The 27453-nt window shown below is 40.1% G+C and overlaps 3 protein-coding genes across 3 annotated transcripts; 2 read left to right on the top strand and 1 right to left on the bottom strand.

Moving 5' to 3' along the window:
• Positions 1 to 323: 323 nt before the first annotated feature.
• Positions 324 to 2391, bottom strand: setd9 (SET domain containing 9). Its single transcript, XM_034104702.2, has one exon. It carries the CDS (start codon positions 2112 to 2114, stop codon positions 1272 to 1274), a length of 843 nt encoding a protein of 280 aa, XP_033960593.1. The 5' UTR covers positions 2115 to 2391; the 3' UTR covers positions 324 to 1271.
• Positions 2392 to 2404: 13 nt separating this feature from the next.
• On the top strand, positions 2405 to 6091 carry dcun1d1 (DCN1, defective in cullin neddylation 1, domain containing 1 (S. cerevisiae)). The gene is made up of 7 exons (XM_034104703.2): positions 2405 to 2461; positions 3049 to 3262; positions 3466 to 3634; positions 4550 to 4680; positions 4968 to 5050; positions 5138 to 5234; positions 5454 to 6091. Exons 1-7 carry the CDS (start codon positions 2459 to 2461, stop codon positions 5528 to 5530), a joined length of 774 nt encoding a protein of 257 aa, XP_033960594.1. The 5' UTR covers positions 2405 to 2458; the 3' UTR covers positions 5531 to 6091.
• A 764-nt stretch (positions 6092 to 6855) lies between these two features.
• ccdc39 (coiled-coil domain 39 molecular ruler complex subunit) lies at positions 6856 to 27134 on the top strand. Its single transcript, XM_034103704.1, has 20 exons — positions 6856 to 7100; positions 8159 to 8278; positions 8384 to 8530; positions 8614 to 8772; positions 8877 to 8969; positions 11025 to 11153; positions 11283 to 11474; positions 11587 to 11690; positions 12704 to 12836; positions 14818 to 15012; positions 15687 to 15851; positions 15943 to 16080; positions 17245 to 17453; positions 19213 to 19336; positions 19421 to 19580; positions 19725 to 19831; positions 21000 to 21140; positions 21233 to 21412; positions 21536 to 21624; positions 26682 to 27134. Exons 1-20 carry the CDS (start codon positions 6999 to 7001, stop codon positions 26857 to 26859), a joined length of 2865 nt encoding a protein of 954 aa, XP_033959595.1. The 5' UTR covers positions 6856 to 6998; the 3' UTR covers positions 26860 to 27134.
• The last annotated feature ends 319 nt before the right edge of the window (positions 27135 to 27453 follow it).

The raw sequence follows: 27453 nt of genomic DNA, 5'->3' as shown, positions 1-27453 counted from the left end.
CTGAGGCTGGAAGCAGCGCAACCAAGAGGAAAGCTATGACATGAAAAGAATAGACTATGGGGAATAATTTAATACATATTTGTGGAAAAAATATATCAAAATTAAATTTATATTCTGATGATGTTTAGGCCAGCAGAGAAGGCCTTGCTGGCCCTGACGGCCCACCACTGATAACAACCTATAACAAGAATATAATATATAATAGGAAAGGGTAAACCCCAAAAAGCATAATAGGGCCGCTTTAATACATCATTATTAAAGGTGGGGTAGGTAAATTTGAGAAACCGGCTCGAGATCGCTAGAATTTGAAAATACACAACCGGAGAAAATCTGCCACTTCCTTATAGAGCCCCTCCTCCAACACACACGAACACGCACATGACCAATGAGGGCACGAGATAAGTTTGTGCCCCGATGGGAGGCTGACAGGCAGGTAGGCCTGTCTATTTTTTTATGGATTTTTTGTCAAAGCACTTAAGATATTCATTGCTATCGGGATGTTAAGAGCATTCCATGGAATATAACAAAAAGTGTATTTCGAGCCGGTTTCTGAAACTTACCTACCCAACCTTTAATAATCCAAGAACATAAATAAATGTTTTTTTATTCATTTGATTCAAACCATACTACTCCAGGCCCAGATACCACTAGAAAGCAGGTTTCAACAAAATCACGTTTAACTATGGTGCGCTCCTTTGGGACATTGGTATATGGAGGGTTATTATATGATATGGATTCACGCCACTCATCAAGTTGGACCTATAACTCTTTTGTTAATCCTGTCACATTATTTGTGTAATTTATGTTGGTATAAATAAAAAGTAATTTCACTCTTGAACATTTTTAACCTTAGTAGTAGCAGTATCGTGGCATCTGGCCTGGGTGTTGAACTAAAAAAGAATGTTATCCCCACAATACTTAATGATCAACACAACGCCTTTGTCTGCTTACAAAAAAAGCCAGCTTGAACCCCAGCCAATGCCTATTCTGCACACGAACTGATCCTATGTGTTTTCCAATATTTTCTTGCAATACCTTTCAACAACAAAATACCTTTCAACTGTTAAATAAGAGCAGTTTTATTTCTTGCAAGTTATAGAAATCTATATAAACATGTTTAGCATGTATTCAAGTGTAACGCTGAGAGTACAAAGAGAAATATTTTAATAAATGTTTTTTTTCTCCAGGCAATGATAACATTTTAAAAATATAAATGTTTTCTTCACTTCCAATACCAAAGTAGAACAGTGTACAGTAAGTGTACTCTGACTCTAACGCACAATGGTGAAGTAGTTGGAGAATAGTTCCTCCCCTGCTGTGATGTCTCTGAGGGACACAAGGACAACACAGCGTAGGGGCCTCTGTGAGTCTGTGCTGTAGTTGACATTAGGCAGATACTGGCGGAGCATGATGGGAAATTTGTCTGGCACGTCAAACTCCTGGTAGCAAACGTTAGCAGGATACTCGTTGGAACAGTTGTTCACATACTGTCCAACAGCAAGTGGGTTTTGTGGACTGGAGGTCAGCCAGCTGGTGTCACTCATCAAGAAGGGCCCCATTCTGTCCCGGCCACTGCAGGACTTGAACACCACTTTGGAGATGCCTTTGTCATTGCCATCAATCAGGACCCCATCAATGCACCTGAATACAAATGGATTTCTGATGGACTGGAGGAGAATTGGCTCATAGGCTTGATAGACTGTGCCAGGGTACATGGCCACTGTAGCTCCTTTTGATACACATCCTTTGGTGACAAACACGCCAGTTCCTGCAAAGGGTAAAGTGCTGGGTTTCCGTGCAATGCAGAATCCTAGCGATCGTAACATTGCCTCCTGTTCACACTGGTGTTGTTTAGTGGTTTCCTTTCTGAGAAGATGAGATTGAGCCCCTCGAAGCTCCTCATGGTCAGCCCCATGACTCCTGAGCAGGACACTGAAGAGCTGCAGCAGGCTCTCTGAAACGTCCTGATCTGGGACCAGCTTGTCTTTAGAGCGGTCCGTCACCTGCCGCAGAGTTTTCTCATTTTTAGACAGGTTCAGAACAACCCAAGGTACAAACCGATGTCTGTACGATTTCCAGTTGTCCTGAACTCTGTTTAAAGCACGCCTTAACATTCAGATAGACGTCTGATATTCTGCACACATAGGTAAGAGGAAGGAGCTTATTTTCATGATTTCTGGAGCCACTTCCGACAAGTTGCTTCAAAATAAAATGCGCACCTGTTAGTATATCAAATTTCGTCTGATAACTCAACACTCAACACATAATGTGTGTAATATATAAGGTATATCATTGAAAAAACAACTATTTAGAACTATAGGATATAGCATAAACAAGAAGAAACCTTTTATTTTTAATTAATGATGGTTCAACCGGAAGAGCTTTTTATGCGACTTGTAAAAACTTTACACGCGTTAGCCAGCTGGATGGGCGGAAAGGGAGTCGGGCAAAGACAAACATGGTAAGAGATGAGTGTTTTTATTCTGTTGCCGTGATGAAAATGTATACAGTGTTTGCAAACATACACTTTTACTCTCTGGTGATTTATGTAGTCAATAGCATGAGGCAATGACCTCACACTGCCTTTACATAATGAAAACAAACCTAGCTCTCGACGTTAGCATTAGCTAACTAGCTCCGGGTGAGACTAGCCAGCTCCCCTAGTTAGCTCGCTAAGCTTGCTAAGCATACTGACAAACACAATTAGCAAAATAAGGTTCCACACACTGCACCACCGTAAGCTATCTATTGTTGTTGACAGAATTGTATTACTAGATTGCTTGTTTAATGTTGTCAAAAATAAAAAAAGACACTAGCCAAGAGGGTCAACACATTGCAAGTCGTTATCTGCTGTCATGTTAGCTGTTATTTCGTTTGTGTTAAACCATGTTGAAGTGTTTTTGAAGCTAGCAACTATCATACTTTCATTAGGTAATTTTAGATTGTAAGAATTCTGCAGTTACAAAAGAGAAATAATGTTTTTGCTATTCATCAAATGTGTATTGGTGTGTTGATGCAACAACACATGTTGTGTATGTCTTTGTCCAGAACAAGTTGAAGTCCTCACAGAAGGATAAAGTTCGCCAGTTCATGATTTTCACACAATCCAATGAGAAGACTGCACTGACCTGCCTGTCACAGAATGACTGGAAACTAGATGTTGCCACTGACAAGTTTTTCCAAAGTCCAGAGCTCTATGTATCAAATCTCAAGGGGGCCTTAGACAAGAAGAAGCTTGATCAGCTGTACAACAGATATAGAGGTATGTCCTTTTCAATGTATAAGGATAATGCACCACATGAATTGTCCGTGTGATATCCAGCCTGTTACAGATTGTTTACAATAGACAGTATAGAAATAAATCCCACAGTGAAACACAGAAACTTTTGAGCGTTTTTTTTCATTTCAAAACATGACATTTGGCTGTGATGTAATTAATCAATGCTCTCCTTTTTTCATAATAAGATCCCCATGATGACAATAAGATCGGCATTGATGGGATCCAGCAGTTCTGTGACGACCTGGCTCTGGACCCAGCCAGCATCAGTGTCCTCCTCATAGCCTGGAAGTTCAGGGCAGCAACACAGTGCGAGTTTTCAAAACAGGAATTCATGGAGGGCATGGCTGAACAGGGGTGAGATTATATTATCAGATGGTTCAAATAATCCTGAAACTCCTCCTCTGTTATCTGTAGGTGTCTGTATGGACTTTATCATCCAACTCAAAGAGCTACTTAGCTACATATGAGAACTTCCCACACTTTGGAGGCTTGACATGAACATAGGCCTTTACAAACACTGCCCAGTATATATGGCAAAAATGTAACAATGCAAATGTTCCAGCAAACTTTCAATACTACAATTAATATTTATAAATCATAATTTAATTTGAGATGAGGGAGGGAGGGAAAGGGGGAAGTTAGAGAAAGTGACACAGACCGCTAGACACAGGTAATAAGTCAAGTTAAAATGGTTAAAGTCAATTATGAACGACATGGATACAAATATGTGGTTGTGTTTCAGCCTAAAATATAATTATTCTCAATATTACAAATCTATACTTCACAAAAAAACCAAACGAGGTGGTTATTTCTTAGCATCCGAAACAGTCGCCGCCGTCAATGCAGCTTCTGCAGTGTGGGAAACTAACTGTCTAGTTAATGTAACATATAAGTTATTTTTGATTTATTTAAGTTGTTTTTAATTTATGAACAAATCATTTATTGTTTTAAGAATTTGTATTTATATCCCAAGCTACAGCCCCTCATGCACTTTGGGAAACACTGCTATAAATAATATTCTATATGGATAGAGCATGCAGAACAAATTATTGTCCCTATAGAGAGGCTCGAGACATTGTTTTGGAAGATGATGAATATACGCCAAATACTTTAATTTCTGTTACAAAGTTGTCATTATACATACAGTACGCATGCATCTTAAGAATTGCTTTGAGTAACAACAAACAAGTTGGAAACAAACTCAAATGGAAAAAACACATTCGTCTTTGTCGACCCAAACATGGCATTCTGCGCTCTGTTTGTTCCCAGGTGTGACACCATAGAGAAGCTAAAAGCACAGCTGCCAAAGATGGATCAAGAGTTGAAGGACCAAGGGAAATTTAAGGACTTTTACCAGTTTACATTTAATTTTGCAAAGAATCCTGGCCAGAAAGGATTAGGTAAGAATTCTGTTAATGCACATCGTCATCATGGTTTGTTTGTTGCATGGACCAGGGTTGTCCTCCACTAAATCATTTCTTAATCTACTAACACTTAGACGATAATTTATGGAATAGTTGATTCAATACAAGGATCTTAAAATTGAGGTTGGACTTCATTAAATATGGTGTTTACCAGAGATGTGCATATACATTTTCTTGGGAATAAATGTCATTCAGCACCAAAAAAGCATTAAAAAAACACTAATGTCAAATATGTACATTAACATATTCTGGTTCTCGTACAGATTTAGAAATGGCAATTGCATATTGGAATTTAGTACTGGCTGGAAGATTCAAGTTCCTGGACTTGTGGAACAGATTTTTAGTTGTAAGTGAAAAAAAAGAACACACACGCAAGATTACTAAAAAAAATGCAAATGTCATTCCTTCTCATTGACTCGTTCCACTTTTGCAGGAGCACCACAAACGATCAATTCCTAAGGACACTTGGAACCTCTTACTAGACTTCAGCACAATGATCACAGATGACATGTCGAATTATGACGAGGAAGGTTTGTACACATGCCGGGCTGAAATAGAGCCCATTCATCACTGTGCATGCGCTCGGTCATGACCTGTGATTGTTCCTTCGCACTCTTTTAGATTAAGTGCCTCTGCCCTGCTTCACACAGGCCTAGTATGGTTCTACAGCATTCATATCTCAGCACAGTCTATAATCCTGTGTTCATCCAAAGAGGAGTCATTCATTTCATTGTGTGTTCGTTCTGTAGGCGCTTGGCCCGTCCTTATTGACGACTTTGTGGAGTTTGCACGACCACACATCGGGACCAAAAGCACGGCAGTTTAAGGACCGCTCTCACTAAAAGGATGTGAAGTCTCTAACAAATCAAACCCGCAGCTAACGGAGGACAAGGGGACCGCACTGAGCTGAGAACTATGTTGCCTTTTCAACCCTCAGGACTGAAATATTTTACACAGCAGAGACTTTATACATGTGTGTGTGTATTTACATATATAAAAAAGGCATATCTCTTTGTTGGTCAACTTGTGGTGGTTTGAAACTTTGATCTAAAGTATTCGGCTTTTTGTGTGCGCTCAAGCCAACGAGAGAGGAGTCCCCATCATGGCCTCCCCCCTGGTCCATGGACGTTTGGGGGTCTGCTCTACCGCAGGTAGAAAGACCCACTTTTGAATTGTAATCTAAAACACGAGGGTTCTCGAGGAGAAGTCGTTCTTTAAATATTGAATTTTAATACTCTTGTGTGCATTCCTGATTTTGTTTTATGGATACATTTGTTGCGACAAGTCAGTATAAAACATTGATTGTAATTTTTTTAAGCATAATGCTGTTTTGTTTAAACACAAATGTATAAAGATAAAATAAATGTTTCAATTTGGTATCTTTAAAGCGGCCAGGCCTCTGTTTGTTTGTGTATAAAAACAATGAGTAAAAGTCATCCCCCATTATGTAGGTTATGATTTAGTGTGTTCAGGAATCTTTAATAAACCAGAAGAATGTTCTCATTTAGATTTGTTTAAATGGTCCTCTAATGTAAAAAGTATGTTTTGGTAATGATTTAGTACAAGTAATTGTTATGATTGCCATGTAATTTGCCCTAACTAATACAACTTATACTTTAACATAGAGAGTAAAGAACTTCATTTTAACTTTTACTTTAGATTCAGGTTTTTGTATAAGAAACCAATGTAATATATATTAACACACACACTTTACATCCATTGAAAGATCCAAGAGTGTCTTTGTGATATTGCTATGATTATTAAGCAATGTCATTGGACATATTCCCTATGTTTTTGTTTCGTTTATACCAAAGTAACTCATAAATTAGACTTCCCTCAAGAAAATGTCAACAGATGTGATTTTAGGGAGATACCATATGCATGAGTTGACATGGGGTAGCGACTTTTCTCCTCTTTTTAACGTCTTTGTAATATCTGTTTTGTGTCATCTCTTGAGATGTCATGTTCTATGTGTCAACAACTTCCATGTTAAAAAGTATTGACACTTAGTCATTTAATTGAGATTTAAAAGCACACTTCACGTCATACTTCTGCAGCTCAATGGACTGGACCATGTGAGGTGAAGTGCTCGCGCTGCCCCCTTGTGGTGATAACGCTTGAGGCACGTGCGGTTGCTAAGGGCGACTGACAACAGACAGCGGTTGTAACAGTTAGAAAACTAGCGAGCGAGAAACCCTGATAGCAGCAGTTTATTATCAATGCAGCGGAAGACAGTATCACCTTCACCTATTATTTTGTTACTTTAGAGAGGCTGAGTTAAACAGTGCAGAAAAATGTCGAGTTTTATTATGAATACCGTTTTATCTGACATGGGCTGGGATGAGCGCTTTGCTATCCCTGAACTCAATGCTGAAAACAAGGCTTTGTTGGAACAGGTGAGTCGGAGCAGAGTTATATTTATTTATGAAAACACGAATAAAACCAGTTAATTTTGAGTTAGCTTAACGTAATAACTAATATATGTTTAGTCAAACAATTATGTTTGACATTTAAAAGTTATAATTTATATTTTGTTAGGGACCGTCAAACAATTCTCTAACCAAGGAAAAAATGGTTGGCGTTCAAATGAGTATCTTGTGTCTGCTGGTTTATCCAATAAGGACACAAAAATGGGTTTTATTTAACAACACTTATTTCATAAAAAAATACATTCATTTAAAACCCTAAGGGCTCATTATACATTTTACTAAGTTGTATTGCTACTTTTTGAGGGGAAACGTTACCAAGCAAACATGTTTTCTGTCTTCTTAATGAAACAATACATAAACAACTTATTTATGTCATGCATAGGAAATGAGAATTGACCCTAAAATATACAGGTATAAGCTCTTAAAATGTGTGAAAAAAAGCACTGTAATAACGTTTACAAAATGTTTAATGTCTGCATAGCTACATGTTTGCTCTGTTACAATTTTTATTTATTTGTAGCAGTCATCTTTCAGGTTATACTAAACGGACAAGCCGGACACAGCATGAGGGGCCTAATGGGTCAGGTGGCTTAACTAAAAAAAAAAACACAATGAGCCGCAGAATGACCAAAAACAACCCAATATGAAACGGAGACACTTCAAATCACCACAGAGGCCATGCCAACATTGCCACAAAGAGATGCTAAAGGATGGAAAATAGTCACAAACCAACAAGAAATATACACTACAGCTACTCCAAATAACACCAAAGAGACGCAAAATAAGAATATATAGATGACAAATTAATACAATGAGGGGCAACATGACTTAAGCGGACTATTTGAGACTATTTCATACACATTAAGTTAACTCAATAACTATTATATCATGCTCTACACTGCAACCACATTGTAATAATGACATTGTAAGCATTTGAACAATATGGCTCTAATATGTGCGTTCACAAGAACAAAACACTTATTAAGAAATGTTGTGTTTTTAATGTGTGACTTTCTCAACAACAGATTCGTAAAAAGGAGACGGAGGCGCTGCAACTGGAAGACAAACTTGAGAGAAACAAGGCTCAGAAGCAGTTAATGAGCGAATTCCTCAAAAGGGCTCAACAAGAGCTGAAAAATACTGAGGTAGGTCAATCCAAATACGTTGTTATTTACTTTGTATTTGTCACCACAGTATTTCTCTTCTAGCATTCTGGTTATAGTCAGTGTGTTGCATCTTTCTGCACATAGGCTCTGTGCAAGGCGAAAGAAAGCGAAGGAGAGATGGAGAAACACCTCACTGCTCTCGTGGAAAGGGAGAGAGGTCGCCTGGCTCAGGAGACGGCTAAGATGGAGAATGACCTTCGGACTTTAGCGGAGAGGAGGAACCTGCTGGAGGTCTACAACATTGACCTTGAACATAAACACAGCTATTCAAGAGGGTGCAAAGTGTGCAACGCAACCTGTTTCTATATCCTCAGAACAACATCGTCAAGACCAAACAGAAGCTGGAGAAGTTTAGGAGCCAGATGAGCTGGGACCAGCAGACCATGGATTCCTTTTTAGAGGAGTCAGCGCGCAGAGATGAGGACACTATGGCCATCATCAAGTACGCTGAGCAGGACGAGCAGAGGATCAAGGTGAGAGGGCTGCATCATTTCACATGTGCACATTGTTTCTGTTCCCAGCTAACTAAGCTGCTGTTTACAACTGATCTGGAGCTTTGTCATCTTTCCTGATAAAGGCGCTCACGCTGGCTATAGAGAAGAAGACTCTGGAGGCCAATGAAAAGCGCAAAGCACTCGACAAAAAATTGACTGAGACTATATCCGCACAGGTAAGCAACAACTGTACCACCTCAATGTTTAGATCAATTTCATTTTTTCAGAGTTTTTGCACATAAGTGTGTGTTTCTGGACCTCTTCGCATTAAGGCTCATGACTCCATCCTCCAGAGACCCACCCATTCATTCTTGCCCTCTGTGGAGCACATTGGGTTTTGGTCCATGACTTTGAGGTTATACATGCCGCAGCTTTAAGTCCAAGGCTGCAGTCGAATAGTCCATTTAGCTTAGGAACCTTCCTAACGGAGTGAAATGACCCGGAAGTCCCTCAGTGGCAGCCATGATAAGTGCCGTTCCAATTCTCCAAATGAAAGGAAAGGAGGTTTCAAACTTCCTTTATAACCTCCTTTAGCTTAGGAACCACTGGACCTCCCTAACCGAAAGGAGAGGAGAAAATGCTGCCCCACAATGCCTTGCAGCCGCAGCATTTGCCGTCACACAACAGTCGGCCGTTCACGGAAACAATCGATTATGACGGAGAAATGATATCATGAAAGTTACGGTGCTTATTAAGCATTTTAAAACGTAGGTGGTAAGTTGTCAAAGTGCTTTGTTTTGAACGTTCATCAGTATTATAATCAAAGAGAGAAATATGAACGTTAGTTTTGACTGAAATGCTCAAATAAAGTCAACATTTCAGTCTTTACTGAGCTGTGTGGGGTTTGTTCAACTTTTAAAAGATGTTTGAATGGTGATATACACAGTGATAGATGTTAAGGACTAACGTTTATAATAAATACATCTGTATTGATTTTAAGATCTTTAGTTCATACAATCATACGTATTGGGATCATTGGTATTAATGTGGACCGGAGGGAGAGGGGGACGAGCAGAAGTTTCACTTTCCTTTTTTATTTCAATTCCAACTTTGGTCATGAAGAATATGTTTCTCTGTTGTCCACGTTCATAAAGCAAAGCAGCAGCATCAGAGCACGGTGGAGAGTCTCTAGATGAGTTCACAGGAGTCCCTCGTTCTTATTGAACATCCATGTTGTAGTCCGCTGTATAGATAACTGTGGTTTCCATAGTTTCCCCACAGCAGCAGACGCACACAATGACGTCCGCTGGCGCATCATAAACACGTCGGATAGTGAAAGTGCAGTCGGATTCTCTAAAGTACCGCAGTCTCTTCTCCTAAGTCCTTTTGAATTCTCCTATCCACTACCCTTAACCCCGTGACGTTTCACTCAGAGGTCAAGGAATAGACGATAGGGTTAGAACTTAGGAGCTGATTTTTAAACTATCCGAACGCAACCCAAGTGTACTCCACAGAGGACATCCTGGGCTTTTCAGACATGTGACATATGTGGGGGTGTGGCTTTGAAAAAGACAATTTCATTGTATTTCAAAATGGCGTCCATCAACACAAGCACTATTTATAGAAAGAGCAATGCTAAGTTTGTAATTTTGTAATTACCAGTGTTGTTGTGAGGTCAACAGTTTAATTAATTATAGTAAGGGAACATCTTAGGAGTTAGTGTAGTGAGTTTCAGAGCAGTGTAATAATGATTTGACCTAAAACTAAATGTGTTTATGAATGTCCTCTGAGGAGGGCATGGGGATTTACTAACTTTTTATTTCCCCCATTTTACACCAGACACATGGAGTCCACTATGGGCCCAAACTGACACTTCGGTTCATGGCAGACGGATGCAGTGGGAACAAATACATCAAGTGCCTCAAGTGTCAGAAGTATCTTTGCATTTCAGAAAAGGATGGAGTACTACAAATGAGGGCTCAGTATTTGTTGCATTGAGTTGTTGTGCTCTAATGATGTCTACATGTACTTGTATGTTAATGTTGTTTGTATACTATGCTTCGCATAACTAACACCCGATGTCCTCTACAAAGGACACACAATAAAACAAAAATAAAAATATATGTTTTTAGTTTTTGTTAGTCATTATGTTTATACCGCCCTAAAGACTTGTGTGATGTAAAAAAAAAAGGAAACTTGAAACCTTTTTCTTTCCGGGTCTCAGGAGGATATGCCACCCTTCATCTGAGTATCTCCATTGAACATGTACGTTCCTTCTGCTTTCTGAACAGATTGCTTTGGATAAAACCACAGAAAATCTGCAGCAGGCCCACCACGAGACACAGCAGCTCATCCACCAGTGGGAAAACACCATCAAGCAGATGAAGCAACGAGATGCTGAGATGCAGCAGTGTGCTCTGGTAACATCTGGACCACATGCTTCTGCTGATAAACGATATGCTGAATGAATGCGTATAAACCCTTAAACAAAAGATGCCAACTTATCGTGAACAAGTGTATACTCCCGTGTTGTTCCTTCATCCGTGCAGCAACTAGCCCAGTCCAACCAGAACATCAGGGAGAGGAATGCCACCGTAATAGAGAAGAAGCAATTGCTGGACACTCAGAGAAACAACAACAAGGAAAGTGAGAGGAAGATAACAACGTCCAAAAGTCAGGCTGTGAGGCTGCGGCAGGACCTGAAGGAGCAGGAGAGCAACTGCAGCAGGCTGAAGGACGAGGTCAGTCTTTGAGCCACCGACATCCTGTTAACAGATATTCTCAATTGTGGGTCGTGCTATAAAAGAAGGTTCAAATGTCGTTATTATTGATTGATTCTCTCTGGTTTTGCAGCTGGATACTTGCAAAGGCACGCTGGGCAGAGCAACCTCCGATGTGGAGTCTGTCAACTCAAACATATCCGGAATAAAGAAAGACATCCAGGATAACAATGAGAAGTCAGTGAAATGCTACAATACTCTGCTGTCAGTAAACCACGTTCTCACTACCAACGCGTCAGCTTGTCAGTGGCACTAGCTCCACGATGTGGCATTCAAGGTCCCGCTCTTACCTACATTTTGGATGAGTCAAGAGCGACATGTCCCTTTCAGTTTATACATGAAGTGTTTCAAATAAAACGATAGTTTTTCCGTCGTTACATGAAGAGAGTCTTGTTAGAAAAAACACCTGGTTGATCTAGGTTTAGTATTTGGGATGGGTGAACAAGTCGGGGGGTAGTTAGTGGCCCTTATCTAAAGCTTACTTAAGTAAAACATTTAGGTGCTTGTTGTACTTTACTTGAGTATTTACATATCATTACATTACATGTCACTTGTTAGACGCTTTTATCCAAAGCGACTTACATACTCAACACTGTGGGCAATCCCCACAGGAGCACTTTGGGGTGAAGTGTCTCAGGGACACAACGACATGCTGACTGCAGTGGGGTTTGAACCTGCGCCCCCCTGATCTCAACACCAACGCACAACCCACTGTACCACACGCCTTTTCATTTCATGCTACTTTATACTTTTTCTCCGCTACAATTTGTTGGCAAATGTTGTACTTTTTCTCTCCTAGTCACTTTGCAGATTGATGTTATTGATACAAAAATGTAAATCAACTGATACATTATCATATATTATTAAAGCCACCCAGTAGTAACTAAAGTCATTCAAATACAATTGTATTGAAATGTGATGAACACATTCATGCACCAATAAGTATAATACAACAATTACAAATATATACTGCTTCAACGAGCCATTCTGCATAATGAGAACTTTTACTTTAGGTGCTTTTACTTTTGACTTGAGTTCTTTTACTTGCATGTTTACACTGTAGTATTGCGACTTTTACTTAAAGAAATAACCTGAATACTTCTTCCACCTCGGTCTATACAGACACAGAAGGGCTCTGACCAAGCGTCTGTGTGTGAGGAGTTTGGCGTAATGCTCCGTCTGTGTTGCAGACTGATGAAGGCCAGGGCCTTTAACGTTGCTCTGGAGCAGAAGCTGAGAGTTGTGACTCAGAGCGCCCTCGGTGAGGAGGACAGAGCTGCACAGATGGACCTCCTCCTCAAAGATGAAGAACACACAATCAAAGTAAGACAATCCCCAACCTAACTGTTGATTTGCTACGCTGGCAAAGAGAACTGTCGTAGGGGAGAGAGAGTGGGGTCAGGTGACCCACTCCCTTTATCTAGGGAACTGTTGTCATGCAGCCGTACATCCAGGAAGCACTCATCCTTTCTGTTTAGCTGTGTCGGAGAGAAGCACATTGTGAAGTGGTTGATGTGTTTTTTCACAATAAACCAATGTTCAACATATCAGGTATAATTACTGTTATGTCAAAGCAAATTGATCCAGGTCTGAACATATGTGTCGTACATGTAGGTTATTTAGCCAGGTGTAAAACCACGTGAACCCTTTAGCGTGGGGTAAAGGTTCAGCTGAGCCCCCCACGAGGCACTGAAGTGAAGTCAGGTCTCTGTAGTATGTCGTTTTACACAACTCATTTGTTTTTGATGTTTTTGACTAACCTATATAAATCATTAAAGTACATTAACAACAGACATGTGTTACCAGAGCATTTATAAGGATATCTTTCAGGGCGGTTTAGTTCATTCTCACACCAAAGCAGGGAGTGGCAGTGAAAGGATGGTATCTTTTTTAAATGATGCTCAGGTTTGAACTTGGTCAAATGACCCCCAGATGGCTCAACGTACCCCTTAGATGGGGCTAGTTCGCCAACAACACCACTTTGTTTTTGAAGTGTCATGTTTTGATGGCCCTTTGTAAGAAATGTATTATTTTCATTTTGATTGACAGAAGACATACTGAAATACAAGTTGTTTTATCTCATTATTCCTATAAGTACAAATGGACTCATCGTACCCCGCTCTCCCCTACATGTTGTTCCTTTCCTCTCATTCATTTCACACTTATTTTTGCTGTTAGACACATTCAAAATACCTTCTCTGTGTTGCCATTGACTTCCATCTGCACTGTTGATGATCTGAGACAGTAAAGAAAACATAACGACCTAATGAAGCTACAAGAACAAGTTGAACTTACATTGTGTCTCTCAATGGCCTCTCGATTTCCGGTTGGTGGGGAGTTCTAGTTTGTCGTGGCCCTCCTTTTATAGGATTCAACACGTCTACCATAAAATCTTCTTCACTTCAATTTTGAATGGTTGAGATTCTTTTCAAACAAGCCGACAAAGTGTTTTGGTAACAATTGACCATCCTATCCAAATACAATCTCCTGAGCTTTGACAATCTCATTCTTTCCTCTCAGCATCCCACTGAGGTGCACGACATGTGCACAATCTGTTCTCTCTTTGAAGGCCATCAGACATTGGAGTATGCTTGCAGCTGAGCTTAAAACCTGCCTGGCTTCCCATGTTGTTACCATAGTGCATCATTTGAGACGTTAAGTTTAAATGATTATTTTTTTTTTTTGGACAAATGTACTCATATTCATATTTGATCTGTATTTTGATCTGGTATAATTGTTAGTGTGATAGGCACTAGGACATGTTTTCATGTTTGTTGTTTTGTGCTTACCTGCCATGGGACTGCAGATGGAAATGAGCTTTTAGCTAAGATCTGGCATATACTGTAGCAGCTCTTCTCTTTTTGAGACGAATGTCTTTTTATGCAATAATGTCAATAATGACATCATAATTCAGTCAGACACCGGGGCCTCATCACTCCACAGATGTACACAGAACATTGAGTGATGATTAGATAACTACAGGTGGATGCTGGGATGGAAACTGGGGTGGTGGGGGGGGGGCAGGAGAGCAACTTTGAAGTAGCAGCAGCAGCAGCATAGCGAGGCAGGCAGACCTGGCAGCTTAAACAGAGCGGCATGTTTAGGAGAATGTGTTTGGTTGGTCGTAAGAGGGACAAGGTAATGTATCATTGGTGCTCCAGCTGACTGCCTGAACGAGCTCGCAGGCTTCACATTCGTTTAATAACAGAGAAGAATGTCTTTCAGGAATCTCTGTGCCATGACAATGTGGTGCTCAAATGGATATAGCTTGGTGCTTTAATACTCTGTCTGTGCCTTTCCTCAGGAGTTGGATGTCCAGCTGCATGACTGCAGGGAGGAGTTTTTTTGTCGTAGAGAGCGTTTGCAGGCCCTCAAGACAGAAGAGAAGAATTCTATTGCCCAGGTGTCCGGGAGTAAGTCCACCATCATCAGCCTGGAGAGCCAGCTCGCAAAACTGGAGAGCGAATTGATGAAACAGCAGGAGACTACCGGTGAACAGGCAAGCAGAGAGTCACAGGAGAGCCATTAAGACATCTGTTAACGGTTCAGATTTAAAGACACGTGAACAATATCAATGACTTAAAAGAAGCATTTCATGTAATCCTTTTATAAGACAAAAATTAAGGATACAAAAAATGACATTATATACATAATTCAAATAATACATTGTTGCGACCTGGCTCAAAAGGCCACAACAAAAAGCAGACACAACATGTCAATGGGTAGAAAATATGTTTATTAAAGAAAGTCATTCAAATTAGCCAAATTCATAGAGTGCAAGAAAGTGGAGCAACTGAGAAAGCCCGGACTTCATACTCAACCAAAACCCAGGTGTCTGCAGGGGAAAGCAGAGCGAGAGCAGAGAGGCTTCCAATAGCTGCAGGACACCAGACCCAGGTGCCCTGAGTGACTGTAATCAGTGCAGCACAGCAGAACAGCCACACCTCTCTACTGATGGACCCACAGGGGCATCACAGACATTTAAATCAAAAATACAGAAAACTTCAATACATTTGTATTTAATAATAAAAGGAAAATATGATCAGATAAATACATAAACACAGTTTTATAAACCTTTGTATTATTTGATATGCTTTATAGTTTGACAATAACATCCAATTCCAGTTCATATATGCTCATGTTTTGTCCCTTTACTTGTCTTGCCTTTTGTAGGACAACATGATTGCCATCCTGAATAGAAAACTGTCGCGGCTGCAAGGCGAGGTTCACTCTGATGAAAAAGAAATTCTGGACATAAAGGTGGCTGAGCTGACCGGAGCCCTGGAGCAGAAGAGGAAGGCGGCCAACATGCTTACCAACACGCTGAAGGAGTCTGAGGTCGGTCTGAGTGTTTGTCTTCTCCCCGTATTATCTGTTCACGCCGAGCCAGCGAAATAGCTCATATCACACATTTCCTCGTCTCCGGCAGGATGACATTCGCTATTTGAGGAAAGAGATGGAGAAGTCCGAGGCTCAAAAGAGAAATCTGGCCGACAAGGTGGAGGAGCTTATTCTTCTCCGTTACACCAACGAAAAGGAGCTGAAGAGACTCCAGATCGTGAAACAGGTACCTGATGTCAGCGAGTGTCATGACAACACACATGGACTTAATCTGATTCCCATGTGTTGAGGAGGTTGAATTAAGTGTGTACACGATAACCCACTTTTCCCTATGCTACATATTGCTGTAATAACGTATTTGTCTTTTTTAATGAATATCTGTTACTATTAACAAATGACAGAGAAACAATATGACAGAACAAGTGATGATGATTTATTTTAATATCACAGTTACAATCTACAGCTAACCCAACACCCAAACGTAATGTCTAATGCTATGAAACTAAATAAAACCATGAATGTGCATTTAAGATGCAGGAAGCAGCACATGTTTGGCATTAGGGAAGGGAGTGTCAGTACGTTGGTCCACCGATTCTGTACTGGCAATGTCCTTTCCTATGTCCTATATATTTTTGCCGTTACTTTCACAGAAGGGCTGAAGAGTGATCCAGACGCAGACACAAACAGATGAGTTTGCGGTCCTTTGTTGTAGTTTATATTGACGTTTTATTCAGCTTTACATACCAGGGTTAATTGTACAGTTCTAATTGTTGTGATGAGCATCTCCCGGGCTGCTGGAATCAGTATGCTCTCTTCCTTCTGTGTCCCTCCCTCTCCTGTCACCTATGACCTCTTTATATACACCCGGTGCAGCTAAACCCCGCCACCCAGTGTTCATAAATAATATTGCACTATACATATAACTTAAATAAACTGACACACCAACAACACCCATAAAATGGCTCCTACAGATTCCATTTGTCAACCAGTTGCCAGTAAACCAGAAGGGATTTCTCCTGGATGAGAAATAGATGGGCACGTAAACCCCTGTAAAGTGCATGATGCTTTTGCACTTGGGTTTAAGCAAACACGTAGATGTATTACTAAACCAAAGTGTCAATCAGAGACTCATAAGACTCAACAGGACCACAAAGAAACACAAAGTGACGACCAAGAGACACAACACCACTGCAATGATACGAAAAACAGCTGCAGGAGAAAAAGAGGGAAAAGAACTACAAAGAGAAGCAAACTCCGAAACATACACAATAACTAAAACAGATGTCAGCTGTCTGTAGATTACCCTCACATATAGCAGACACCATGCCATGCATCTGAAAAGGATCGCCTTCTGCCCTGCATTATATGAACCTCACATGTTCCTAATCAGGACAACATGGTGGAGCACAACGTCATGAAGCTCGAGGTGAAGCGTCTGAGGGATCTGCTGTACGACAAGACGGGCAGCGTGCTGTCTCTGGAGAAGAGGAAGCTGAAGCTGCAGAAAGCCATAAAGGACAGAGAGGAGGAGGTCAAGGTGTACCGAGAGATGCTCGGCCAGCAGATGAAGATCAGCGAGCACGAGAGGCAGAAACTCAGGTGAAAGCCCAGCAGAGACATCTCACTTCCTGGAGCATTTGTTCCTTTCTCTCGCTGTTTAGGGCTCGAAGGCCGCATGCCAGTGTGAGCTCAAATGGGCTGGACAATGCATCTCATGGTGCCATTGGAATAGCAATCTCTTGGAGTGTTTTCCTATCTTTTAATGTAAGGAAGTACATTCTGAAAATATGAATAATCAAATGATATAAAACACATGATAAATGCATGATATATCTTCAGAGATATCTCCTTTACCTCACATACCAGAGAGCACCAGTCAGTTATTGAAGTTATGTAGCGATATTTACCTAAGAAGATAATGACCAGACAGGAGGGGAGATGTGTGCAAAGTTAGTGTTTGAATATATTTAAACATATATATATACTTAAAGATAGGAAATAGCTCAATATGTCCTGAACAGTAATGTTAACGCTCTCATCAATTGCAACCAAACATTCAATGAAATGCTTAACGTGTGTATACACTGGCTGTCCAAATCTCCTGCATCAGAGTTTATGGTCAGGCTGACAGATAATGACTTCAGCCTTTAACATGCATGTCTTCAAAAAGCCACTTTCCAGTATGGCTCGATGCTATTTTGTTAGCAATAGGGGAGCTAGCTTTCACAGCTTATCGCTAGGCCACAAACTGAAAAAGACTGCCGTTTCCTAAAACCTTCCAACATCTCTCTTCTCTGTTCTCAGTTATCTTGCAAGGTCTTTATGTCATTAAAGATCTGATTGTGTGGCCAAATATGACTATTTTAGACCATTTCCAAAGGGGAGGGGTTAGGGTTAGGTACATTTGACTAGTATCCAAAATATAAAAACACTACTACCAGAAGCCCTCGAATAGGTTTGATTCCCTAAGGCTATAGAGAGGCGAAGTCCCTCCTTTCCGGTGGAGCTCCATGGGAACTTATTTCGGAAAAAGTATGTATTGAAGTCAATGGAGAGAGAAAGATTATCTTTTGATCCCGTTTGAATTGTGCCACGAATTACACACATGATGTTTGTCAATTGAAAAGATAATTTTGCCAGTCAAAAAAAAAAAAAAGTGTTGTAAAACTGTGAAATAACACTTTTTTGCGTGAAACCGCTCAATGGACTACATCTCCCGTCTCGCACCAACACCAAGACGGCCGTCACGTTGGCATATTTCACTTCTTTCTTTCAGCATGAGGTGAAAAGTATTAAAAGAGGTGAAAATCACTCCAAGTCTGGGCATGTTGAGAGCTGTACATACACACAAGGGGAGTGAGTCGGTTCCGTAAGAGCCAGCATGCGGGACCGGCTTTACAAGGTTTCGGTGAGTAACACGAGTGTAATGTGTAACGTTAATGTACGCGACTCTGGGATTTGTAGTCTTTCTAGTTGCGTATTGTTCATAGTCTTATATTTCAACAGTTGGAAATGGAAATTATTTGTTAAGATTGACAAACATCATGTGTGTAATTCGTGGCACAATTCCAACGGGATCGAAAGATAATCTTTCTCTCTCCATTGACTTCAATAGATACTTTTTCCGAAATAAGGTCTCATCGGAAGTAGATGGGCGGGACTTGGCCTCTCTATTGGAACGTGTTGAACAATGCAATAACATATTTGGCTTCATTTGGTGGAGACTTCATATTGCAGGGGCCCACGAGTGAGATAGAGATCAAACGTTGCACTGAGTTGTGTTTTATGTCATATTTGCATGATTTTGAGAAAATGTGTACCTCAAAAGATCATCTTACTAAGAGTGTTTTTCTGTCAGCGCTGAACTGAATGACAAACTGTCCAAAATCGACTTGATGAAGAAACGCTTCGAGATTGTGACGCTTTCAATGGCAGCTCCTGAGGGGGAAAAGGAAGAAACGCAGGCTTACTACATTATAAAGGTAAGAGAGGTCTTTGAACACACCGCCATGTTAAAAACAGACAGATTTGTTTCACTTTGATTGACTTTGTTTGCTTTTCTTTAGGCTGCACAAGAGAAAGAGGAGCTCAAGAGGAAGGGGGACAGTTTGGATGCTACAATCCGCAAGATGGAGCTGGAAAACAGAGCTCTGGAGAACACCATCCAGCTGTTCAACAACAGCAACTCATCATTTCGCAAATCCCTCAACAAAGTCAATGAATCCAGTACGTATGACCGGGTAGACAGAATGAACATCAATAAACAACAACACTCTATTGAGGATGATCAGCAGGAAGTGATTTCTGTTTGTTTATTCTCCTTTAAAATCATTACAGCAGCTATCATTGACCACAACGTTTTTGTGTTAGGTCCAGAGCACCAGGAAAAAGTGAAACTGCAAGAGCAGTTGAGGGCGGCAGAAGTGACGCTGAAGTACAAGAAAAGACAGGTCCAAGAGCTCCAACAGGACGTACAGGTTCATTCTAATTACAGCCGCCCTTACTAAATACATCCTCCTTTATCTATAACACTGCACCTATTTCCTTTCAATTGGAATACATCCTCCAAAAGTGGCCTAGAAAACGTATTTCTCCCAATACATTCATTGATATTTTCCAAATAGAACAGATATACAACACAAAAGCATTTGGTCAATATAATAGTGATAAAGCAAAGGAGCAAGTACAAAGCCAGATGGAACAATGACAACACCAAGAAAGGATAAATACTACAAACCACAAGCACCAAAACTAAGGATAACATTAGTCAAATAAAAAAACACCAATATATGTATGATAATAGTCATGAAAAATACTAAAACATAAAGTACAAGTTGTGTTTCAGTCTGCTGGACGACACTTCACAATCCAGGGTAAAATTATTGCTCAACCATTTTTAATCCATATGGTGTGTGAAGCAGGTATTGGAGATTTCCTCTAGGGAGGGGGTAGCCCACAATTTAAAGGGGACATAATATACTCATGTTCAGGTGTATATCAGTATGTAGTGTCTCTACTAGGACATGTCTCCATGCTTTAATGTTCAAAAAGCTCTTTATTCTTCTCATACTGCCTGTGCTGCAGCACCTCTTTTCACCCTCTGTCTGAAACCAGAGCCCAGTCTGCTCTGATTGGTTAGCTGGCCGGCTCAGCCTATCACGTATAATGTGTTGGAGAGCTAGCCAATAGAAGTGTTACATAGTGATGTCATTATATTACGGATGTCAACAATGGAGTTCAATGGAGGCGTTTCAGGCAGGGGGGGAGTGTGGGAGAGAAACTCCCTCTGGAGGGGACACAGGGATGTTAGCCTTTGCAGACCATTTACATGCACTCAAACCGATAGAACACACTACAGGAGAGGGAAAACCCCAGACATATTATTTGCATTTCCTGCTTCTATTGTGTTTCTAATTCCCCCTTAAAACCGCTCTTTCTTCATTCCTGTCTCTCCTCTTCAGTGTCATACAAGTCTCTTGTTCTGTTGTCTTTTCATGTCCCCACGTTTCTAAATGCTAAACACATTTATAAACGTGTTTAGCAACTCTGTCTTTGTGAGTTATTCTGTGAAGTTGACCTGGTATCAATCTGCCTCTGGGCCTTGCTTTAGTTTGTTCTTGTGTGATTGTCACTCTCCATTTCCAGGACATGAACAATACCTGGGAGAGTCTGCGGCAAGAAGAGCAGGCGGAGACAGAAAAGATAGAGCACAAACAGTCCCTCATGGGTAAACTGAACAAAGAAATCTGTAGTCAGCAGGAGAAGGTCGACAGAGCCACAAAGCAGGTTGGATGTCCACTGTCCCACTTGTATCGGGTATCCAAACATGTATTAGCTGTCTCCATAATCACATTTTAATTTGACGTTGTCCTCCCCAGTGCTCTAAGCTGACCAAAGAGATCCGCTCAGCAAAAAACACCAGCACTGAGACTTTTGAGGAGAAGGATATTAAGCTGAGGGAGTTGAAAGAATTTAATAAGAGCATCAACAAGAAGCTGTATGACACCATGGAAGACAAACCTGACCTCAGATCAGTGGTGGAGGAATACTTCCTGCAGGTGTTATGCTGTTTTTATATTCGAAGGATTGTTAAGCATTTGACTGGCTGTGCATTACTGTGATTTTTGAGGTAGTTCAAGGGATTTCATTTAAATATGAACTTCCCTTTTTTTCTGTCTCAGGCCAATCTATCTCTTCCATCTCCGTCTTCTACTCCTTCCAGCCAGCGGAGCTCCAAGACGAGCTCCCCCCACAGCTCGGCCTCTCTCAGGTCAGAAAGGGTCTCTTCTCAACCTCTTTCTCCCAACCATAGATCCATTTCTGTCTTTTGTTTTTAAGGGTCGACAATAAATGCGACACAGAAGTGATACAAGATGTCAAAGCTGGGATCCTGAAGATACAGCGCAGCACTGTGCAGTGGTCTGGTCAAAAGTTAAATGTTCAAAGATTACAGTGTGTGGTATTAGGGCTTAGAACATAGCATGATGGCCATGCTTTATGGTGTTTTATAGGTTGTTGCAGAAATGGTTGGGTTGACACCATTTATTACAAAGATTTGATGCAAAATCCAACCATTTTTAAACACTCGTTAATTGACATAAATGGTCAACAATTCATCCAAAATCCAACGGAAAAATCCCTGCTCAACTTTGGTAACTTTTAACATTTGGAGATTCCTGCAAGAAGTGGATTGGACGGCGAGGACTTCTCTTCTCAGCACATTTTATATAATGATTACAATTTATAAAAAATATAATATATATTTTCTACACAATTGATGCAGTTTCCAAACTATTTAGGGACTTGAGTATGCAAACATATTTCAATCAATCAATCAATCAATCAATCAATCAATCAATCAATCAATCAATCAATCAATCAATCAATCAATCAATGTATGTTTATTTATATAGCCCAATATCACAAATGTTACATTTGTCTCAGTGGTCTTCACAGTGTGGACAGAATATCAGTATGACAATACGACACCCTCTGTCCTTAGACCCTCACATTGTACAAGGAAAAACTTCCAGAGGAAACCCACTGTTTAAAGGGAAAAATGGGAGAAACCTCAGGGAGAGCAGCAGAGGAGGGATCCCTCTCCCAGGACGGACAGACGTGCAATAGATGCCGTGTGTAAATTGAAAAGATAATACATTTGCAACATAGGTAGTCCAAATGTTTGGAAATGCATGTGTGTATAATAGGAAGATGAATCCACGAGGATATCCATCCAGGACCGATGATCCAGCACCACAGCCACGACTCGCGATCCAGGGCTCGCGATCCAGGACACAGGACCGCAGGATCATCCATGACTCCGGATCCACTTTCGGAGACACCAAAAAGAAAGACATTTGGGGAAGCTGGGTTAATCGGAACATGAGAGTACACAGGTATAGACAGAGAGAAGGAAGAAGTAAGATGTCCCCCGACAAACTAAGCCTATATCAGCAAAACTAGGGGCTGAATCTAATCAGCCCTAACTATAAGCTTTATCAAAAAGGAAGGTCTTAAGCGTACTCTTAAAAACAGATAGGGTGTCTGCCGCCCGAACACAAACTGGAAGCTGATTCCACAAATGTGGAGCTTGATAAGAAAAGGCTCTGGCTCCCATTGTACTTTTAGAGACTCTAGGAACAACCAACAACCCTGCATTCTTGGAACGCAATGCCCTAGTAGGACAGTAGGGTATAATGAGTTATTTAAGGTAAGATGGCGCCTGCCCATTAAGGGCTTTGTAGGCGAGAAGAAGAATTTTAAATTCTATCCTGTGTTCTATAGGGAGCCAGTGTAAGGCAGCCAGAACAGGAGTAATGTGGTCCCTTTTCCTAACTCTGGTTAGTACACGAGCTGCAGCATTTTGAATCAGCTGAAGCGATTTGACTGACTTCTTGGTACTCCCTGATAATAAAGAGTTACAATAATCCAGCCTAGAAGTAACAAATGCATGGACTAGTTTCTCTGCATCGTTTTGAGGCAAGATATGCCTGATTTTTGCAATGTTACGTAGATGGAAGTAAGCGGTCCTTGAAATTAATTTTATGTGGGCGTTAAAGGATAAATCCTGATCAAATATAACACCAAGATTCCTTACAGTCTCACTGGAGGCCAAATTAATGCCATCCATAGTTAGTATGTCTTTAGATAATTTGTTTCGTAGATTCTTCGGGCCAAGTACAATAACTTCAGTTTTGGTCGTGTTTAACATCAAAAAGTTTAAGGTCATCCAAGTTTTTAAGTCCTTAAGGCAGTCTTGAATTTTATTTAGATGATTAATTTCATCAGGCTTGATTGATAAATATACTTGAGTATCATCCACATAACAATGAAAATGTACAGAATGATTCCTTACAATATTGCCGGAAGCATATATAATGTGAACAAAATAGGTCCGACCACTGAGCCCTGTGGCACTCCATGGCTAACTTTGGTTTGCGTGGAAGATTCATCGTTAACACGTACAAACTGAGAGCGTTCAGATAGATAGGACCTAAACCAGCCTAAAGCAGTTCCCTGTATGCCAACTAAGTGCTCTAGTCTTTGCAATAGGATATCATGGTCGATAGTATCAAATGCAGCACTGAGATCGAGCAAAACAAGAATAGAGACAAGTCCCTTGTCTGAGGCTATTAGAATGTAATTTGTGACTTTAACCAGAGCTGTCTCTGTGCTATGATGTGTTCTAAAGCCAGACTGAAAATCTTCAAATAAATCATTGTTTTTTAAGTAATCACACAACTGTTTTGCGACCGCTTTCTCAAGAATTTTTGAGAGGAACGGAAGATTAGAAATAGGTCTATAGTTGGCTAAAACCTCTGGATCGAGGTTGTGCTTTTAAGAAGCGGTTTTATCACTGCTACTTTGAATGATTGTGGAACATAGCCTGATAATAAAGACATATTCATAATATTTAATAAAGAAGTGCTAATTAATGGAAAAACTTCCTTCAACAGCTTAGTTGGAATTGGGTCTAACATGCACGTTGATGGTTTAGAAGAGAGAATCATTGAATTTAATTGTTCAAGGTTTATGGCTGAAAAGCATTCTAGTTTACTATCTAGTGTAATATTAGAACTTACGTTTCCGGGAGCTGTTGATAACACTATACTGGTCAAAGGCAAGAGGTCATTGATTTTGTTTCTAAGAGTAACAATTGTATCGTTAAAAAAGCACATAAAATCATTGCTACTGAGTGCTATGGGAATAGAAGGCTCAATCGAGCTGTGGCTCTCTGTCAGCCTGGCTACAGTGCTGAAAAGAAATCTTGCATTATTCTTATTCTCATCTATTAATGAAGAGTAGTAGGCTGCTCTCGCTTTACGCAGTGCTTTCTTATATTCATTGAGAGTAATATGCCAAATTAAACGAGATTCTTCAAGTTTAGTGGAACGCCATATCCTTTCAAGTTGTCTAGACTTTTGCTTTATTTTGCGGGTTTCGGTATTATGCCATGGAGCTAATCTATGTTGTTTTATTTTCTTCTTTTTCAAAGGAGCAACAGAGTCTAATTTTATTCGCAGCGCATCTGTAGCACCATCAACAACATGATCAATTTGGGGTGGTGTACATTTTGTATAAGTTTCCTCCCCTACATGCAGACATGCTATCGAGTTAAGTATTGGTTGAATCTCTTCCTTAAATGTGGCTATAGCACTAACAGATAGGTTTCTGCTGCAAGAGCTTTTGACTAATGCTTTGTAGTCTAGTAACAGTACTTCAAAAGTTACTAAGAAATGGTCGGATAGAGCAGGATTATGCGGTTCGACTAATAGTTGCTCAATTTCAATACCATAAATCAGAACAAGGTCGAGAGTGTGATTATAGCAGTGGGTTGGTTTATTTACACTCTGACAGAAACCAACAGCATCTAATATAGAGTTAAATGCAACAGTAAGGCTATTTTTATCATCGTCAACATGAATATTAAAGTCACCTACGATAATTACTTTGTCTGTTTTAAGAACCAAAGTTGATAAAAACTCAGAGAATTCTGATAAGAATTCTGAATAAGGACCTGGTGCACGATACACTGTAACAAATAAGATTGGCTGCAAAGTTTTCCAGGTCGGATGCGTAAGACTAAAAACGAGGCTTTCAAAAGAGGTATAATTTAATTTTGGTTAATTATTGATAATTAAACTTGAGTCAAAGATTGCTGCAACTCCACCTCCTCGGCCCGTGCCTCGAGCAATATGAGTGTTGACATGGCTGGGTGGAGTGGCCTCATTTATGCTGACATATTCTTCATGTCTCAACCAAGTTTCAGTGAGACAACATATCAATATTATAATCTGATATTAAATCATTTACCAATATTGCTTTAGATGCTAGAGATCTTATGTTTAAGAGACCACATTTAATCTTCCTGTTTTGTTGCACTGTAGTAGTTGTTACATTTACTTTTATTAGGTTATTATGTATGACACCTCTATTAGGTTTTACCTTAAATTGTCCTTGGGCAGACACACACACCGCTAATATTGGGTATTTTATTGGGTTCGGGATTCCTATGGATGACTGCCTAGGAGAGAGCGCAGAGAAGCGTGTAAGACTGCGCCTCCGCCTCCTGGTCTCAACTCCAGTTGTCATGGATTAAGTCCACAAAGCCCTGAAATGTTTGCCGAAATGAGATCTGTACCTTCCAAAGTAGGATGAATATTTAAATATATCCTTTATAAATGGGTCAAAAATAACATTGTGGATAAAACAACTTATTTTTGCCCCAAAATGCATGGGATTAGCATCAAATGTGATGTCTGTAAATGGGAGCCTTGTATCCATAAAACTGATTTTCATTCCAGCCCGTGCACGGCCAAAGTCCAGAAGGGGCTGCAACGATGGCGATAATTCTACATCCATTTTAAAATCTGCAGGAGGACCGTTAGTTATAGTTAGGAGTTAGCTGTTAGCTTGTAGCTTCATTGGCAGCACAGTCCTGCTTGGCTAAATAACGGAGTTTACAGCTAATGGATGAGATTGCGATGCTTTCATGCTCAATTCCGTAAATACTGCAAAGTTATGTCTGGCAAAGGCATGGTTTTAAGGTTTGTGACTAACCCACATGTTATGCTTTAACCAAGCCGAGCTTATAAACATTTACCAGTTTAAGAAGTATTTTAAATGATGTCACATTTTAGTAGTTGATATAGCAACTGAATCAAAAAGGTTATTGGGAGGATATCCCAAATACTATCCTGTTTTTTGTGTACAATAATCTACTTAATCTTAAATACAATATTAACATATAGGTTACCGTCTATAATGACTGACCAACACGACATATAACCGCTCTGCCTGTATCTCTGTTTCCTCTCTGCGGTGAAGGTCTCCCGCGTCCTCAGCCGGCAGCAGCCCCCGGGCCTCTGCTCTGCACCCCCCTCTGATGAAGACTGTGGAGCTGGGCCTGGATCTGACCTCCCCCCCTCTCACCATCTCCAGAGGATCCAGCTCTGCGAGCAGCGGCGGCAGCAGCAGCAGCAGGAAGTTAAGAAAGCCGCAGTGATGCAGATGTATTATCTAACTGCTGGGGATGAAGAGCAAGAGAAGGAGGATATTATAGTTTTAGTTTGTTATGGTTGCACAGAGTGGCGTTTAATCACATGATGAGATGCAGTGTTCAGTTCGCAAATGTGCTATCCTTTTAATGCAACAAAAAGTATTTTATTGGTGATTTTAGTATTGTTCTTAGGACTTTGTAGTTATTATATTTATTAATGTGAATCTTAAAATACTGGATGTTCCCACAGTGTGACTCAAATAAAGACAAACTATACAAACTCTTTTATCTCCATGTTTTTTCTTTGTGAAAATGGTATAATAAATAAACCTATTTATTGTAAAAAAAACTCACTTTACCTTTATTTAAAAAAGAACATTGACCCTCTTATCTTAATTCTTTTGTTTTTACTTTTTGTGAAAATTGTTCTTTTAAATACAATATTATTTAGTATTTTAAAAAATAAAAAATGTCTACGTGAAAATGCTTTCAATAAATACATCTACATTCAAAAGAAAAAAACTATTAACATCTATCTCTTGCTTTTTAACTAAATGTAGAGCGGTGTTTCAGCAGTTTTTTGTTTTTTTTCAAGCTGGA

The sequence above is a fragment of the Pseudochaenichthys georgianus genome, chromosome 17, assembly GCF_902827115.2.
Source record: "Pseudochaenichthys georgianus chromosome 17, fPseGeo1.2, whole genome shotgun sequence".
Classification (NCBI taxonomy): Eukaryota; Metazoa; Chordata; class Actinopteri; order Perciformes; family Channichthyidae; genus Pseudochaenichthys; species Pseudochaenichthys georgianus.
Note: the sequence above shows the minus strand (reverse complement) of the source record. Positions and strands in the feature narration are given on the sequence as shown.

Coding starts and splice junctions, on each gene's coding strand:
- ccdc39 (XM_034103704.1), top strand. CDS start 6,999: ATGTCGAGTTTTATTATGAATACCGTTTTATCTGACATGGGCTGGGAT. Junction 11,691..12,703: donor ATCCAGGATAACAATGAGAA/GTCAGTGAAATG, acceptor TCTGTGTTGCAG/ACTGATGAAGGCCAGGGCCT. Junction 16,081..17,244: donor GACTCCAGATCGTGAAACAG/GTACCTGATGTC, acceptor GTTCCTAATCAG/GACAACATGGTGGAGCACAA.
- dcun1d1 (XM_034104703.2), top strand. Junction 3,263..3,465: donor GCTGTACAACAGATATAGAG/GTATGTCCTTTT, acceptor TTTCATAATAAG/ATCCCCATGATGACAATAAG. Junction 5,235..5,453: donor GTCGAATTATGACGAGGAAG/GTTTGTACACAT, acceptor TTCGTTCTGTAG/GCGCTTGGCCCGTCCTTATT.
- setd9 (XM_034104702.2), bottom strand. CDS start 2,114: ATGTTAAGGCGTGCTTTAAACAGAGTTCAGGACAACTGGAAATCGTAC.